At 40.4% G+C, this 17,168-nt stretch overlaps 1 protein-coding gene and 1 non-coding gene across 3 annotated transcripts in view; one reads left to right on the forward strand and one right to left on the reverse strand.

Moving 5' to 3' along the window:
- LOC106568699 (ATP-dependent zinc metalloprotease YME1L1) overlaps positions 1-17,168 on the forward strand; it is a 51,046-nt gene that overhangs the window by 11,198 nt on the left and 22,680 nt on the right. For both annotated transcript variants that reach the window (XM_014139265.3, XM_014139266.3), the window contains exons 2-4: positions 7,406-7,537; positions 7,797-7,977; positions 15,167-15,265. In XM_014139265.3, the coding sequence (XP_013994740.1) occupies positions 7,406-7,537; positions 7,797-7,977; positions 15,167-15,265 (412 nt within the window). The remainder of the gene's footprint in view (positions 1-7,405; positions 7,538-7,796; positions 7,978-15,166; positions 15,266-17,168) is intronic.
- Positions 525-5,546, reverse strand: LOC106568700 (uncharacterized). The gene is made up of 2 exons (XR_006758734.2): positions 5,405-5,546; positions 525-4,421 (listed from the first exon to the last, which is right to left on the reverse strand). It is a non-coding gene; the product is annotated as an uncharacterized LOC106568700 (transcript).

Genomic DNA, 17,168 nt, shown 5'->3' on the forward strand with positions numbered 1-17,168 from the left:
ACCACAGACCTGTTTGGGAAGTCTTTTAATGACCATCTAAAAGGTATTGTTAACAGGGGTAATTTGAGACTAACCGTCATGCCCACCGGCACAGTAAGTTTCAATAAAAGGTAGACTCAGCAATATGATGCAGAAAGTGGGTTAATTTCCACAACTAAGAGCGTTAAAGCAGGAGGCTCAACTTTTCCACTGTTTTGATCCCGTGGCTACCACGCTGTGAACCCATGCACAGGGGGCTGCTGATGTGAAATCACAGGTACGTCTCCTGCCGGTGTGCCCTTATGCAATGCATTTACCCCTACATTGGGCGGCGCATAATTGTCCCAGCGTCGTCCAGGTTTGGCCGGGGTAGGCAGTCATTGTAAATAAGAATTTGTTCTTAACTGACTTGCCTAGTTAAAAGGTCAAATTAAAACCGCTCCAGGGACGCTGACTTGGCTCACAATTTAACATGTAATTCGATACTCGAAAGCCAGAGATACTAAATAAGACATTAAGCTTTGACATTTAAAAGCCACTTGTAATAAAGTTTGACATTTTATTGCAGTAAACTTACAATTTACACACTCTGAAAACAACTCAAATTCATGTTACTTTCAGTGGTTTCACAGACCTTGTTCTGGATTAATCAGAAATTCCCCTCAACCTAGACAATTACAGACCTACCAGAACTGCTGACATGGGTCATTTAGGATTTGAAAGATGGGGCCCAAGCTACAAATCTGTATGAGGAAAGACCAAAATAAAAACAAATGCATTGCTCTACTAAAATTAGGCCTACTTGATTAAAACTCAGTGACAAGAATTAGCCTGATTCAGAACATGGCAAATTGCACTACCCAAATGTCACTTTTGGTACAGTATTATTGCAATATGAAGAACTCTCTCGCTCCAACCAAGGTGCATGAATTGAGGAGCAAACTAAAGTAAATGAATACAGCTATAAGCAAAAACATAGTAAAGGATGAATAAACAAATGTAAAATGTACAGTGAATTGATGTACAATATGGGAAAGATACAGTATCTCAATAGATACTTTCTTGCCACTGTATAGCCTAGAGTATGTGAACCCTTTGGAATTACCTGGATTTCTGCATAAATTGGTCATAAAATTTGATCTGATCTTCATTTAAGTCACAAGACGAACACTGTGTGCTTAAACTAGCACACAAAATATTGTATTCAATATAGACAAGAAAAATACAATATTTAAACATTCACAGTGTAGGTTGGAAAAAGTATGTGAACCCCTAGGCTAAAGACTTCTTCAAAAGCTAATTGGAGTCAGGCGTCAGCTAAACTGGAGTCCAATCAATGAGACGAGATTGGAGATGTCGGTTAGAGCTGCCCTGCCATATAAAATACACTCACAATTGGGAGTTGTGATATTCACAAGAAGCATTGACTGATGTGAACCATGGCTTGAACAAAAGAGATCTCAAAAGATTTAAGAATTGTTGATTTGCATGAAGCTGGAATGGGTTACAAAATGATCTCGAAAAGCCTTGATGTTCATCAGTCCACGGTAAGACAAATTGTCTATAAATGGAGAAAGTTCAGCACTGTTGCTACTCTCCCTAGGAGTGGCAGTCCTGCAAAGATGACTGCATGAGCACAGTGCAGAATGCTCAATGAGGTTAAGAAGAATCCTAGAGTGCCAGCTAAATACTTACAAAAATCTCTGGAACATGCTAACAACTCTGCCGAGTCTACAATCCGTGAAAGACTAAACTAAAATGGTGTTCATGGGTGGATACCATGGAAGAAGCCACTGCTGTCCAAAAAAATAAATAATTGCAACATGTCTGAAGTTAGCAAAAGAGCACTTGGATGTTCCACAGTGCTACTGGCTAAATATTCAGTGAACAGATTAAACTAAAGTTGAGTTGTTTGGAAGGAACATAACACTGGAGAAAAAAAAGGCACAGCACACCAACATCAAACCTTATCCCAACTGTAAAGTATGGTGGAGGGAGCATCATGGTTTGGGCCTGCCTCAGGGCTTGGAGAGCTTGCTATCATTGACGAAAAAATGTATTCCCAAGTTTAAGACATTTTGACGGAGAATGTAAGGCTCTCTCTCCGCCAATTGAAGCTCAACAGAAGTTGGGTAATGCAACAGGACAACGACCCAAAACTAGTAAATCAACAGAATTGTTTAAACAGAAAAGAATACGTCCTGACCTCAACCCGATTGAGATGCTGTGCCATGATCTCGAGGGGTTCACACCCAAGAACATTGCTGAACTGAAACAGTTTTGTAAAGAGGAAGTCAAATTCCTCCTGACCGTTGTGCAGGTCTGAGCCGCAACTACAGAAAACGTTTGGTCGAGGTTCTTGCTGCCAAAGGAGTCAACCAGTTATTAAATCCAAGGGTTCATACTTTTTCCACCCTGCACTGTGAATGTTTACATGGTGTGTGAAAATAAAGACATGAAATGGTGTTTTTTTTATTAGTTTTAAGCAGTCTATTGTTATGACTTAGATGATCAGGTCACATTTTATGACCAATTTATGCAGAAATCCAGGTAATTCCAAAGGGTTCACATACTTTCTTGCCACTGTATAATGCAGTTGGTCAGTGGCAGAGTTTCAATTGACAGGTGGATACATAAAGGAATGCATTTATACTGGAATTTCAATGGTCAAGACTTCATGATATAGCCCAATACATGTAGCCTACATAAACGTGTATAACATTTGTCCAGGGTCTGTGAAACCAAGCCATCCACAACTATAACATTTTTGTAAACCAGATTTTTAATGACAACGAACACATTAAAATGTCACAAAAGAAAATAATTATTGAAAACATTGACTAAAATCTAAAAATCTCTCACAAGCTGTCCTGTTTGAAACGTTACTCCCCTGATTATGTCAAAGTAGGCCTAGTGATCAGGACTGACAGTCAACCAAAAAACAACATAAGTCTAAATCATAAAAAGATCTGAGGAGTAACGTTGATAAGCAAACTACAAGGATTATATTTGCGAAGAAAACCCTCAAGTAGTGAAACTGTACATTTTAATGATGAGATGTTGGGTTCAAATCAAATGTATTTGTCACACGCTTTGTAAACAACAGGCGTTAACTAACAGTAAAATGCTTACTTGTGGGCCCTTCCCAACAATGCAGAGAAAGAATTGGAAGTTGCATGGTCCAGGTCAACAATAAGGCTAACCATTTTAACCCCATAAAGGTGAAGAATGCAATCAGACAAGTGAAAGAGTGCATTATCTATGTTCATAACTGAGATCACCAATATAAAACTGCATTATCAGATGGTCTCATATCAGCAATTATACTGGAACGCCCCCAAAAAAACAGGGTAGCTATGAAGTGGGGAGTACTTGCTCTGGTCGGGCTGTCGCCAGACATCCTGCTTATGGCCCCGAGAAAGCTACTGCGGTCACTGGCTTCTTGGTGTCTTCTGTATATTCATCCGCTTTCACTTCCCTCCATTCCCCTTTCTGGTTTCACTTTCCTCAGTTCACCTTTTCCGTTTCACTGTCCTCTTCGACTGGAGGAAATCCTTCCTCGCTTTTTTCGTTGGAGTTGCAGGATCGTTTGACTGGAGGTTCACTGTTGGCCTCATCTTGCTCTGCCTCGATCTTATCTTTGTTTGCTGCACTAGGGGGACGGCCCCTTTTCCGTGGGGGACCATCATAGATGGGGGGGTTGGGATTGGGGGGTTTTCGCAAGTGAGCACCCCTTTTGTTGTTAGCCTTGCATGGGCGGCCTCTTCCTCTAGGCTCAATGACTGGTGGGTCATTGCGGGGATAGATGCGTGGCCTTCCAAGTGGCTTCAACACTCTTGGTTGACTTTCCAGTTTCTTTCTCTCCTCTTCCTCCTCTGGTGTTAGGATCTTCTTTGGCCTACCCCTTTTTGATTTAACTTTAATGGGCCGGCCACACTTCTTATGGGAGGGGTCAACCACTTGCGACGGCTTGCCTATAACCTTCAGCATCTTGGGTTTTGTCAACACTGATCCTTTTGCCCTTCCCCTCTTAGGTGTGATGTGGCTAGCAGCTAACTTGGAGATTGATCCTTTTGGCTGACCTTTTTTAGGTGTTGTGGTGCTACTATTAGACAAGGCTCCACTGGGCCTACCTCTTCCCTTCTTAGTGACTGATCTTTTGGGCCTACCCCGTTCCCTCTTAGGGGTTGTGGAGCTACCGTTGGATAAGGCTTGATCTGATTCAGAGACGGGTCGGTTTTTGGGGGGCCTACCCCTGCTTCTCTTAGGGGTTGTGTGGCTACCATTAGACAAAGCTTCATCTGACTTCTCTTCGCTGCCAGCCACATCCACCTGCACTTCTTCAGACTTGATTGCCTCTTCTTCCACCTCCATTTTAATCTCCTTTCCTTCCATTCTCTCAACCTGGCTCTTTCAGTGGCGTTTTTAGATGGACCTGTGATCTTCAGGGGCGAAAAATACATTCACATGGTTACTTAAAACAAATTCTTCATGGCTCCCTCCATTGCTTTGAAAACCTAAATTCAACAGGTTGTATAATTAAGAGAAACAAAATGGTCAAGAATCGATCAAGTGAGCTGGAAAATGTTACCCTAAAATGTGTGATATATTGTAAATTTTTTTTAGGCCTTTTTTGTGTCAGTTGAAATTCCTGTTCTGCCGCAGGACAGAATTACTCCGTTTTATCTAGGGGAGCTAGTCAGGTATTTAAAATCATGCTGAATTTAGTGGCACGCAATGGCAATTTGTTGTTGTATTGTAACGTTTCCAGCCCAGCACCACGTTACCCTGATGACATGGGCCAAATTGACTTCAATAAAAACCGTCAGCGAAAAGAAAAGCCTACTTACTGTAACCACCTAACGAAAATACATTTGTCGATCAATGTTAAAAAAAGAAAAAAAAAAGACACCAGTTATAAGTAATGGGCTAGGACTGCGGTGCCGCTAATAAACAATTTTGATCTTAGATATGACAATGTAACCGTTTTTAATTAAATGGCTTCAGATGCGTTTGCATGGCACACGTTGGTATTTCTCCACTTTGTGTAATCCCACCCCACTTAATGACACTTTTTCCACAAGCAACAACCGCATGATGAGAAAAGGATTATGGCAGAAGACAGGTTCTTATAACGCACGTTTCTCTTCAGTTAGCTATCTAGCGGTACTGATATTAGCTAGCTACCAAGACAGTCTAATAACTACATTTTTAAACCACATTACCCATCAAGCTCGTTCATAACGTTACTAACTAGCCACAACAGTGCCGACAACATTTTAGGCTAAACAAAGAAAAGCATACACGGCAATGACGCACACTGGGTTGGGTAATCAATTATTCTAGCTAGCTAGAGACACATGTTGTTAGCCTTATTGCTAGTTGACGTCTAGTTGAATAAAAATACACGGTATTCATGCATTACCTTGGGGGAAAACCTTATTTTCACCACGCGATGGTTTCTATCTCGTTGTTTGTAGCTACCCGGTCTGAGAATAATAAGTAACAAATCTTTATCAGCGTCTCGTCAGCAACAATAATAATAATTTTCAAAAAGTACTTTCTGGTCACAGAATTTCGAAATTTTTCTAAATAAAGGTCCCCCACGTAATAGTACACTAGTGTCAATAACCTGTATTTGTTCATTATATATGAATAATAATTGTCTAAACATTAACAATGATTCATATGTGTTAATATTTAAGTTACATTTGCATAAATGTGGGGTTTAAAACATGTTCCAAGGTCAAATAATTGCCCCCAATGGAAATCACTGTATGAAATACATATTGGCGAATAGAGCAAACGTTATTCTATGTGCAGCAGTAAAAGTGTTGTAGGGAATACTCAATAGGATCTGTAGAATGTATATAAGATGTCATTTCATAGGGCATTGAATAATACCGTGTTGCTGGCCTTTAAGTCCACCCACTGTACTTGTGCATGTGACAATGAAACTTGAAACCTAATTTGAAACTTCTGTGTAACTCTTGATGATCAATTTGATTAATTAACTTCATTGTGATATTTGTTATCAATAAAGTTTGCTTTCTTGGACCAACTTTACTTGCATATCTCTTGACTTTTTGAATAAACATATTGTGTGTTGTATTTTTTCCAAAGTGTCCACCAGAGGGAAGATTATAAGATATGTCTTTTTAAATTCTAAAGTATTTCGGTATGACAATATATTCATCCTATGACACAGTGCTATATTTGAACCGTATAGGGACCTGTCACCCCATTTTAAGCTGTTTGACCACAGTAAAACACCAGTGACACTTCCTATGACTTCGCTTTTTGTTCAAACTCAACCTACTGAGCCTTTTTCACCCCACTTTAGCTGAGACCGGTAGTAGAGTCCAATACAGTGTATTGCATTGGGGACTATGGAGGCGTTGGAGTAAAATTCCAGCAACAGTCCGTACGACACAATCCCCTAAACATATTTGGTTGGTGGAGACCCTATTGAGTCTTCCACCTCACTTTAGCTGAGGTGTAGTAAACGTTTTCCTCTACAGTCCAATATGTATTCCTTATACAGTGAACTGCAATGGTGGCTATGTCCTGTTGCATGGGTAAATAGTCACAAACTCTGAATGACCAAATTATTTCTATTTATTAGCAAAAGATGTTAAGACAACTGCTGGGCACAGCACATAGCGTTATGGTTTCACAGAGCTAGGATAAAACGCATGAGGCTTTAAGACACTAGTGTCTAGGCCATATTATCATCCAGGAATACAACTCAAGCAAACTGGAAATAAATGAAAACCGTGATAGGATCTGTAAGAACCAAGACACACATTTAAGCATAGCACCAGTCATATACATAACATACAATCGATTTCGTATCATACGCTTAGCGTTTTAACGCAGACTTTTATTTTGAAGGCAAAACTGAAAGTCTTAATGTTGCTGCCAGTAAGTTAATCAAATCTTTGCAGCTGTATTTAAATGTGCAACCGCTACCGTTCTGCTTTTGCAAAATTCTACTTTGTTCGTAATTTTCTTCTGCGGGCTATGATGGCGGTTGACATAATTTGTTCTGCTCATAGTATTTACTATAGTATAGCATATACTGGCCATTGTTCATTTTATATCATTTTACTCCATAATAATGATTAAAAAAAACACCCAGAATGTATCTTCACTCATATATGCTTTCTGCTTATTCAAACTATATGTAAGCTATATATCCTTCGTTCTCCTTCCTTGTTTACTTCCATCCTTCCTTGTTTCTTTACTTCCTTTCCTTTTTATATAGTAAGATACAATACTTTTGGAACAGCCTCACTTTGTTCATGACAGTGTTCGTGTTGTGTGGACAAAGGTTTAAATTGGTCTTGCCCATTTTTGTAGTTTTATACTAAACAGGAATTAGTGTCTTTGAACTGATGTCATCCTGTTCTGTGTTTCCTGGCAGGTCACTGTCCCCCTGAGTCACCTGATCAATGCCCTCCACTCCCTGAAGAGCTCAGTGGGAAGCAGCAACAGTGCCACTGCTAAACCTCCGCACAAACAGCATGCCTCAGAACAGGACTTGCATAGTAACGAGGTAAACACACACGTGACCTACAGATTATAGGTCTGCCAAGAACCAAGGCAAAGCAGCTTGCAAATACTGCTCTGTGTCAGCGGTCATGGGCAGCTTAGTTTATATGGTGAAGAAGGTGCTTTCTGTATCCACAAGTGTCCATGTATCTGTAACCTTTGAAATGTTTGAATCTTTTTGATATGTAATCTGATTTGTGGATTCAAATAAAGCATTTAAAGTGTGTGTGTGTGTGTCCATCCCTGTTTGCTCGTATGTGTAGCCCACGTGGAGCCTGAGGGACTTGGGCCTGTCTGACCTGGGCGTGCGGCAGCTGGACGAGCTAGTGAGCGGTGTGTTACCACGTCTGAGTCAACAGGGTGTGGCGTCCTCATCCAGCCCCAGCCAAAAGGCCTGGAGGACCTCCCACCTGTCCTCACAGTCATTCTTTCACAACAAACATGGTGAGGCTAAGGATATGCCTATTGATAATGAAGATTATTTGAACTCTACTGCTGGTTGGTGATTATATCAAAAACATAAAGGTCATGTTTAGCACTAAAATAATCTTAGACGAATGCTGATCTTAATGTTACCCGTAGGGATGTGCATATTTTCCTTTCAAGACGATTCCATAGGTATCTAGATGCATGGGCTCCAATCCGATACAGGAATGATACGTTTTAGAGAAAGAATCGATGCATTTTCAGTTTGATAGGATGCACTAACATTTGTTGCATAAACACATTCATTTTCCATTCTAAGTTAAAATCTGCGGCTGATTGAGCTCATGAGCTGGGCCTCTGAGCTGGACCTGTGTGTGTGTGTGTGTGTAAATTATGTACTGTATGTCTATGGTGTATGTAATATGTAGGCACCTGAGCTGAGCCATAAAGGAGATTAGGCATCTACCACTCCACTATCAGATTATGGGGGACAATGTAGCCTGTTTGGTTCTGAAATCCCCATCACCCACTAATTAACTTATTTTGGGGGATTTAAGTGTTTCAGCTAGTAATGTATCAATATTTATCGTTGACAAATTAGTTATGACATGAATATACACTCAGAGGCCAGTTTATTAGATACAACACTCCGTTCAGGAAAATGGTTATGTCGTACAGACAATGAGTCACGTGGCTTTGGCTTGCTTTATAAAGCAGGCAGACAGGCATAGAGGCATTCAGTTACTGTTTGATTGCGAATGTTAGAATGGGCAAATTGAGTGACCCAAGAGGCTGAGCGTGGTATGATCGTCGGTGCCAGGTGCGCCGGTTCCAGTATCTCAGAAATGGCCGGCCTCCTGGGCTTTTCACGCACGACAGTGTGTAGGGTTTACCGAGAATGGAGTGATAAACAAAAAACATCCAGTCAGCAGCAGTCTAGTGGGCAAAAAAAAAAGCTTGTTGATGAGATATCGCAGGAGAATAGCAAGAATCGTGCAAGCTAACAGGCGGGCCACAAACGGGAATGTAGAAAGAATGTAATATGAGGAAAACATTTGAGTTAACCTCCAATTTGAATCGATTTTATGTCTGATGCATGCTACATTTGGATCGGTTTGGGGTCCGTGGACCGATGGACTTTGTATTTTAAACATTCGAATTGGGGACCGATGCGTATTGGTGAATCATTACATCCCTAATTACCCTGTAATACAGTTGCTTGCAAAAGTATTCACCACCCTTGGCATTTTTCCTATTTTGTTGCCTTACAACCTGGAATTAAAATGTTATTTTGGGGGGTTTGTATCATTTGATTTACACAACATGCCTACCACTTTGAAGATGCAAAATATTTTTTATTGTGAAACAAACAAATAAGACCAAAAAAACAGAACTTGAGCGTGCATAACTATTTACCCCCCCCCCCCCCCAAAGTCAATACTTTGTAGAGCAACCTTTTGCAGCAATTACAGTTGCAAGTCTCTTGGGGTATGTCTCTATAAGCTTGGCACATCTAGCCACTGGGATTTTTGCCCATTCTTCAAGGCAAAACTGCTCCAGTTCCATCAAGTTGGATGGGTTCCGCTGGTGTACAGCAATCTTTAAGTCATACCACAGACTCACAATTGGATTAAGGTCTGTGCTTTGACTAAAACAAAAAACATATGATATAAAAAAGGAAGATATTGTGTCAGGTGAATATTAAATTATTCATATTGATTCACAGGCTGGCTTTCTCTACCAGTCCAGAGAGGTCCGATGCAAGACATTTAACCAAGACATTTAAATGTTTCCCCTTGAACCACTCAAGTGTTTCTTTAGCAGTATGCTTAGGGTCATTGTCCTGCTGGAAGGTGAACCTCCGTCCCAGTCTCAAATCTCTGAAAGACTGAAACAGGTTTCCCTCAAGAATTTCCCTGTATTTAGTGCCATCCATCATTTGTTCAATTCTGACCAGTTTCCCAGTCCCTGCCGATGAAAAACATCCTCACAATGATGCTGCCAGGACCATGCTTCACTGTGGGGATGGTGTTCTCAGAGTGATGAGAGGTGTTGGGTTTGCGCCAGACAGCGTTTTCCTTGATGGCCAAAAATCTTAATTTTAGTCTCATCTGACCAGAGTACCTTCTTCCATATGTTTGGGGAGTCTCCCACATGCCTTTTGGCGAACGCCAAACCTGTTTGCTTATTTTATTTTCTTTAAGCAATGGCTTTTTTTTTTGGACACTTCCGTAAAGCCCAGCTCTGTGGAGTGTAAGGCTTAAAGTGGTCCTATGGACAGATACTCAAATCTTCCTGTGGAGCTTTGCAGCTCCTTCAGGGTTATCTTTGGTCTCTTTGTTGCCTCTGATTAATGCCATCCTTGCCCGGCCCTCTCTTGGCTGGTTTGTTGTGGTGCCATATTATTTCAATTTTTTTAATAATGGATTTAATGGTGCTCCGTGGGATGTTCAAAGTTTCGGACGTGAACGTAAACTTTTATTTATTATTGCGTTTTTTTGTTGTTGCAGAAATGCTTTCTGCAACATGTAAACTTTCATGTGCCTTAATAACAAACTTGTATGCCATCTGTAAATATAAATAAAATAGTTAAATTACGAGCCTAGTTGGTTTAGCCACGGAATAAGACAGGAACCTTCCCACTAGCCATGATTGGCTGAGGTAATGGCTGGGCTGGACATGCCGAGAGATGAGTTCGGATTGGTCTGCCATGTAGTGCGCTTCTGTCTGTAACATGAGCTGGTCAGTATGTGTAGGCAGGGGCGCAACTTTGGTTTTAGAAGCGGGGGGACATAATTATTATAACTATTGAAATGTTTTATCCTGTCGGATAAACGTTCCAAACAGCCAACCCAGCCACTCGGAGGTGTTCGCATGGTCCTAAAGCACACCATTGCCTCGTTTTGTATCACATTCCAATTATAAATCTGGTGGGACCAAAAATGCAATTTCAGAATTTGGGGGGGACATGTCCCCCCAATGAAAGTTGTGCCCCTGACATTGTCAGTTAAAGTATATGGTCATTATTTGAACTGGCTAACTAGCTAACTTAACATTAGCTAGCTAATAAGCTCTAAGCGAACCAAAACATTGTTTAGAAAGTTGCTTTTCATTTTTAAATAGGTGGGTTTATTGGTGTTATGCTATTTTGAACCACCAGAAAGCTGATGACATGCAGCCTGTAGTTTTTATGTTTATACTTTTTCATAACACAACGACAAGTTTGATGTCGGACGACAATAGAATGTTTAGGATGTCACTGCAACAACTGTCGATTAGACGTAGTATAAACCAGCCTTTAGTCTTAATCTTTGGTTGTTTAGTACATGGCCTCACATGTTAATCCTTAAAGAGATGGGTGGGGCTAAGGTTTAAGAGGATGTGAATGATGCTGAACGGGTGTAGACAAAGAAGAGCTCTCCAGTAGGTTTACCAAAACGTTCAATAGCCATTTTCTCAAGTAAGGTTACAAGTTCCTCAACTGTAGTGTATATGATATACAATTTTCTAGCTCAGAGTCTATACTTTTATCCAGTGTACATCCCTGTTAGTGAGCATTTCTCTTTTGCCAAGATAATCAATCCACCTGACACATTTGGCATATCAAGAAGCTCATATGATCATTACACATGTGCACCTTGTGCTGGGGACAATAAAAGGCCACTAAAATGTACAGTTTTGTCGCAAAACACAATGCCACAGATGTCGCAAGTTTTGAGGGAGCGTGCAATTGGCATGCTGACCAGAGCTGTTGCCAGATAATTGAATGTTAATTTCTATACCATAAGCTGCCTCCAGTACGTCCACCCGGCCTCACAACCGCAGACCATGTGTATCCATGCCAGTCCAGGACCTCCACATCCAGCTTTTTCACCTGCGGAATCGTCTGAGAACGGCCACCCGGACAGCTGATGAAACTGTGGGTTTGTACAACCGAAGAATTTCTGCCCAAACTGTCAAACTGTTTCAGGGAACCTCATCTGCGTGCTCGTCGTCCTCACCAGGATTTGACCTGACTAGTTCTGCATTGTAACCAACTTCAGTGGTCAAATGCTCACTTTCGAGGGCCACTGGCACGTTGGAGAAGTGTGCTCTTCATAAATTAATCCCGGTTTTAACATTAACGGCCAGACGGCGTTGCGCGGGCGAGTGGTTTGCTGATGTCAACGTTGTGAACAGAGTACCCCATGGTGGGGTGGGGTTATTGTATCTGCAGGCATAAGCTACGGAAAACGAAAACAATTGCATTTTATCTATGGTAATTTGAATGCACAGCGATACCATGACAAGATCCTGAGGCTCATTGTCGTGCCATTCATCCACCGCCATCCAAATCAAATCCATTTTTATTGGTCACATACATATGGTTAGCAGATGTTAATGCGAGTGTAGCGAAATGCTTGTGCTTCTAGTTCTGACAGTGCAGTATATCTAACAAGTAATCTAACAATTTTACAACAACTACCTTATACACACAAGTGTAAAGGAATGAATAAGAATATGTACAGTTGAAGTCAGAAGTTAACATACACTTAGGTTGGAGTCATTAAAACTAGTTTGTCAACCACTCCACAAATTTCTTGTTAACAAATTATAGTTTTGGCAAGTCGGTTAGGACATCTACTTTGTGCATGACACAAGTGTTTTGCAACAATTGTTTAAAGACAGATTATTTCACTTATAATTCACTGTATCACAATTCCAGTGGGTCAGAAGTTTACATACACTAAGTTGATTGTGTCTTTAAACAGCTTGGAAAATTCGCAAAAATTATGTCATGGCTTTAGAAGCTTCTGATAGGCTAATTGATATCATTTGAGTCAATTGGAGGTGTACCTGTGGATGTATTTCAAGGCCTACCTTCAAACTCAGTGCCTCTTTGCTTGACATCATGGGAAAATCAAAAGAAATCAGCCAAGACTTCAGAAAAAAAAGTTGTAGACCTCTACAAGTCTGGTTCATCCTTGGGAGCAATTTCCAAACGCCTGAAGGTACCACATTCATCTGTACGAACAATAGTACGCAAGTATAAACACCATGGACCACGCAGCTGTCATACCGCTCAGGAAGGAGATGCATTCTGTCTCCTAGAGATGAATGTACTTTGGTGCGAAAAGTGCAAATCAATCCCAGAACAACAGCAAAGGACCTTCTGAAGATGCTGGAGTAAACCGGTACAAAAGTATCTATATCCACAGTAAAACACGTCCTATATTGACATAACCTGAAAGGCCGCTCAGCAAGGAAGAGGCCACTGCTCCAAAACCGCCATAAAAAAGCCAGACTACGGTTTGCAACTGCACATGGGGACAAAGATCGTACTTTTTGTAGAAATGACCTCTGGTCTGATAACACAAAAATGGAACTGTTTGGCCATAATGACCATCGTTAGGTTTGGAGAAAAAACGGGGGAGTCTTGCAAGCCGAAGAACACCATCCCAACCGTGAAGCACGGGGGTGGCAGCATCATGTTGTGGGGGTGCTTTGCTGCAGGTGGGACTGGTGCACTTCACAAAATGGATGGCATCATGAGAAAATAAAAGTAGGTGGATATATTGAAGCAACATCTCAAGACATCAGTCAGGAAGTTAAAGCTTGGTCGCAAATGGGTCTTCCAAATGGACAATGACCCCCAAGCATACTTCCACAGTTGTGGAAAATGGCTTAAGGACAACAAAGTCAAGGTGTTGGAGTGGCCATCAAAGCCCAGACCTCAATCCTATTGATAATTTGTGTGCAGAGTATAGAGATTTGAGTCAGTATGTTGGCAGCAGCCACTCAATGTTAGTGATGGCTGTTTAACAGTCTCATGGCCTTGAGATAGAAGCTGTTTTTCATTGTCTCGGTACCAGCTTTGATGCACCTGTACTGACCTCACCTTCTGGATGATAGCAGGGTGAACAGGCAGTGGCTCGAGTGGTTGTTGTCCTTGATGATCTTTTTGGCCTTCCTGTGACATCGTGTGGTGTAGGTGTCCTGGAGGGCAGGTAGTTTTCCCAGGGTGATGCGTTGTGCAGACCTCACTACCCTCTGGAGAGCCTTACGGTTTTGGGCAGAGCAGTTTCCGTACCGGGCGGTGATACAGCCCGACAGCTCTCGATAGTGCATCTGTTAAAAGTTTGAGTGTTTTCGGTGACAAGCCAAATTTCTTCAGCCTCCTGAGGTTGAAGAGGCGCTGTTGCACCTTCTTCACAACGCTGTCTGTGTGGGTGGACCATTTCAGTTTGTCCATGATGAGTACGCCGAGGAACTTAACTTTCCACCTTCTGCACTACTGTCCCGTCGATGTGGGGGAAAAAAAGACTGTTTCCTGAAATCCACGATCATCTCCTTTGTTTTGTTGTCGTTGAGTGTGAGGTTATTTTCCTGACACCACACTTCGAGGGCCCTTACCTCCCTGTAGGCCGTCTCGTCGTTGCTGGTAATCAAGCAAAAATGTCCCAGTTCTTCCATGGCCTGCATACTGACCAGACATGTCATCCATTGAGCATGTTTAGGATGCTCTGGATTGATGTGTACGACAGTGTGTTCCAGTTCCCACCAATATCCAGAAAATTCACACAGCCATTGAAAAGGAGTGGGACAACATTCTACAGGCCACAATCAACAGCCGGATCAACTCTATGCTTAGATGTCGCGCTGTACACCAGATACTGACTGGTTTTTGGATCCACACCCCTACGTTTTTTAAAGGTATCTGTGACCAACAGCTGCATATCTGTATTCCCAGTCATGTGAAATCCATAGATTAGGGCCTAATGAATTTATTTCAATTTATTGATTTTCTTATATGAACTGTAACTCAATAAAATCTTTGACATTGTTGCATGCTGAGTTTATTTTTGTTCAGTGTATGTGTGTGTATATAAATTGTAATGTATTTTGCATTGTATTATGTTGTGTTTTGTATATTATGTTTTTTGTTGTTGTGTGTTTTGCATACTGTTTGGGCCCCCTGTAATTGGGGATCCTAATAAAATAAAAATATAAAATACCAAAAATACATGTTTTTTGCATAGCACCGATTTTATGTATTTTATGGAGTTAATGATGTATTGTTTATATGAATACGTTTAATTTAAGACAGAGGATCACGAATATGTGGTTATAAATGTAACTAAATCCTAAGAGGAGGATTGTCTGAAGTGAGGAAGACCATTTGGGTTGAATATGCACATCCAACTCTCCTTTTATACTGTCTTTCTAGGGTTCTTTGGTGGCAAAATTGGCATTGACTCCCCTGTTTTCTGCAGACAGATCCCCTCCCCTCTTCAAACCGTTTTCACAGAGCTCCACTACTGGCCAGGTAACAGAAATTAATTATATTCTATAATCTATTTAAGCTTAAAGTGCCCGATGCAGTTACTTGCTTACTGATAATATGCTTAAATTACTTATTTTATTAATTTCCCAACATTCTGTAAGTCAGAACACAAAAGACTAGCCATTCTAGGCTTCTGTTTAATAAACATGTCTCTGGCTTGCTCAACTGCGTCATTACATCACGTTTTGTCTCCTCTTTGCCACATCACGTCAAGGGGGCGGTCCTTAGAAAAGTTGCTCTTTCGGTCCAAACGCTCCCGATTCCTATCAGCAGGCGGTTCTAAATATATAACATTCATAGCTGTATGATAAAGAATGCTGAAACTGAAAAGTAAATAAGTAATTTTGTGTGGAAGTCAAAGTGTATATATTTTTTATGTCGGAGACAGACAAGCACATCAGTAGAACCAAGAAAAAAGTACAATTTTCAGATAAGGTGGACATGCTGTTTAAATGGCCAAAATGTTGATTTAGACTTTCACACATTTTGACTATCACTTATGTCATGATATTTTGTCTATCTGTTCCTAAAACTAGACATATAAAGCAGATTTCATCAACTAGTGGACCGATTTTTTTTTTTCAATTTTTTTTGATTATTTATTATTTATTTATTTTTTCTTTAAAAAAAATACAATGAAAAAATAAAAAAACATTTTTTTTGAGAGGATGGTCGGGGGGGGCACTTAATTATGAATAATTTGTAGACTCAAAGAAGCCCAAACAGATACAACATTTGACTAAGCATAATCATTTCAAATCTTTCATACATTTTGTGTATGATCACATAGTGTATATCTCTCTATTATGCGTGGAAATACTTTAGAACAGATTTCCAAAATTGAAAACACTTGGTGCTGATTTGCTGGTGTTTTTACAGTCTTATGTCCAACAATCCAAATAATAATAAAACAATTACATTTGTTTTTCTCAGAAAACTTTGGGGGCCAAATAAAATCACTCGCAGGGCAATTTTTTAAAATAAATTATTTCAATTAAAAAATGTTTTCTGAGCAAAATAATAATAATAATTTTATATAGATATCTGCCAGTTAGTTGGGGAAGGCTTGTTAATTCACATGTCATGAATTCACTATGACATCATCATATTCAGCCTGGTCTCATAGATTATTTATTACATAGTAAATGTTATTCCGGGACATTCAAATTAGTACGATATGTTACGTTTGGTATGGTTACATTAGTGGGCTCCCTAGTGGCACAGCGGTCTAAGGCAATGCACCTCAGTGCTAGAGGCGTCACTACAGACCCTGGTTCGATTCCAGGCTGTATCACAACCGGATGTGATTGGGAGTCCCATAGGGCGGCGCACAATTGGCCCAGCGTCGTCCGGGTTAGGGTTTGGCCGGGGTAGGCTGTCATTTGTAAATAAGAATTTGTTCTTAACTGACTTGCCTAGTTAAAGAAAGGTTAAATAAATAAAAACATAATGATAAGACAGATGGTTACTTAATGCAAAGTAGGGTGGTTGATCGGGGTTGGTGGGTGGACATATAATGCGAACGTCTAGCAACCAAAGGTTGCGAGTTTGAATCTCATCAACTTTAGCATTTTGGCTAATTAGAAACTTTTCAACTACTTACTACATTTTTGCTACTTTGCAACTACTTAGCTACTTTGAAACTACTTAGCATGTTAGCTAACCCTAACCTTAACCCTTTTAGTTAACCCTTTTAGCTAACTTTAACCCTTTTAGCTAACCCTACCCCTTACTGTAACCCATTTAACCTAACTCCTAAACTTAACCTTAACCCTAACCCCTAGTCTAGCTAACGTTAGCCAGCTAACTAGAATTCATAAGATATCATATGTTTTGCAAATTCATAACATATTGTACATTTTTCAAATTTGTAACATACTGTGTA

Source organism: Salmo salar, chromosome 14, assembly GCF_965601325.2.
Source record: "Salmo salar chromosome 14, fSalSal1, whole genome shotgun sequence".
Lineage (NCBI taxonomy): Eukaryota > Metazoa > Chordata > Actinopteri > Salmoniformes > Salmonidae > Salmo > Salmo salar.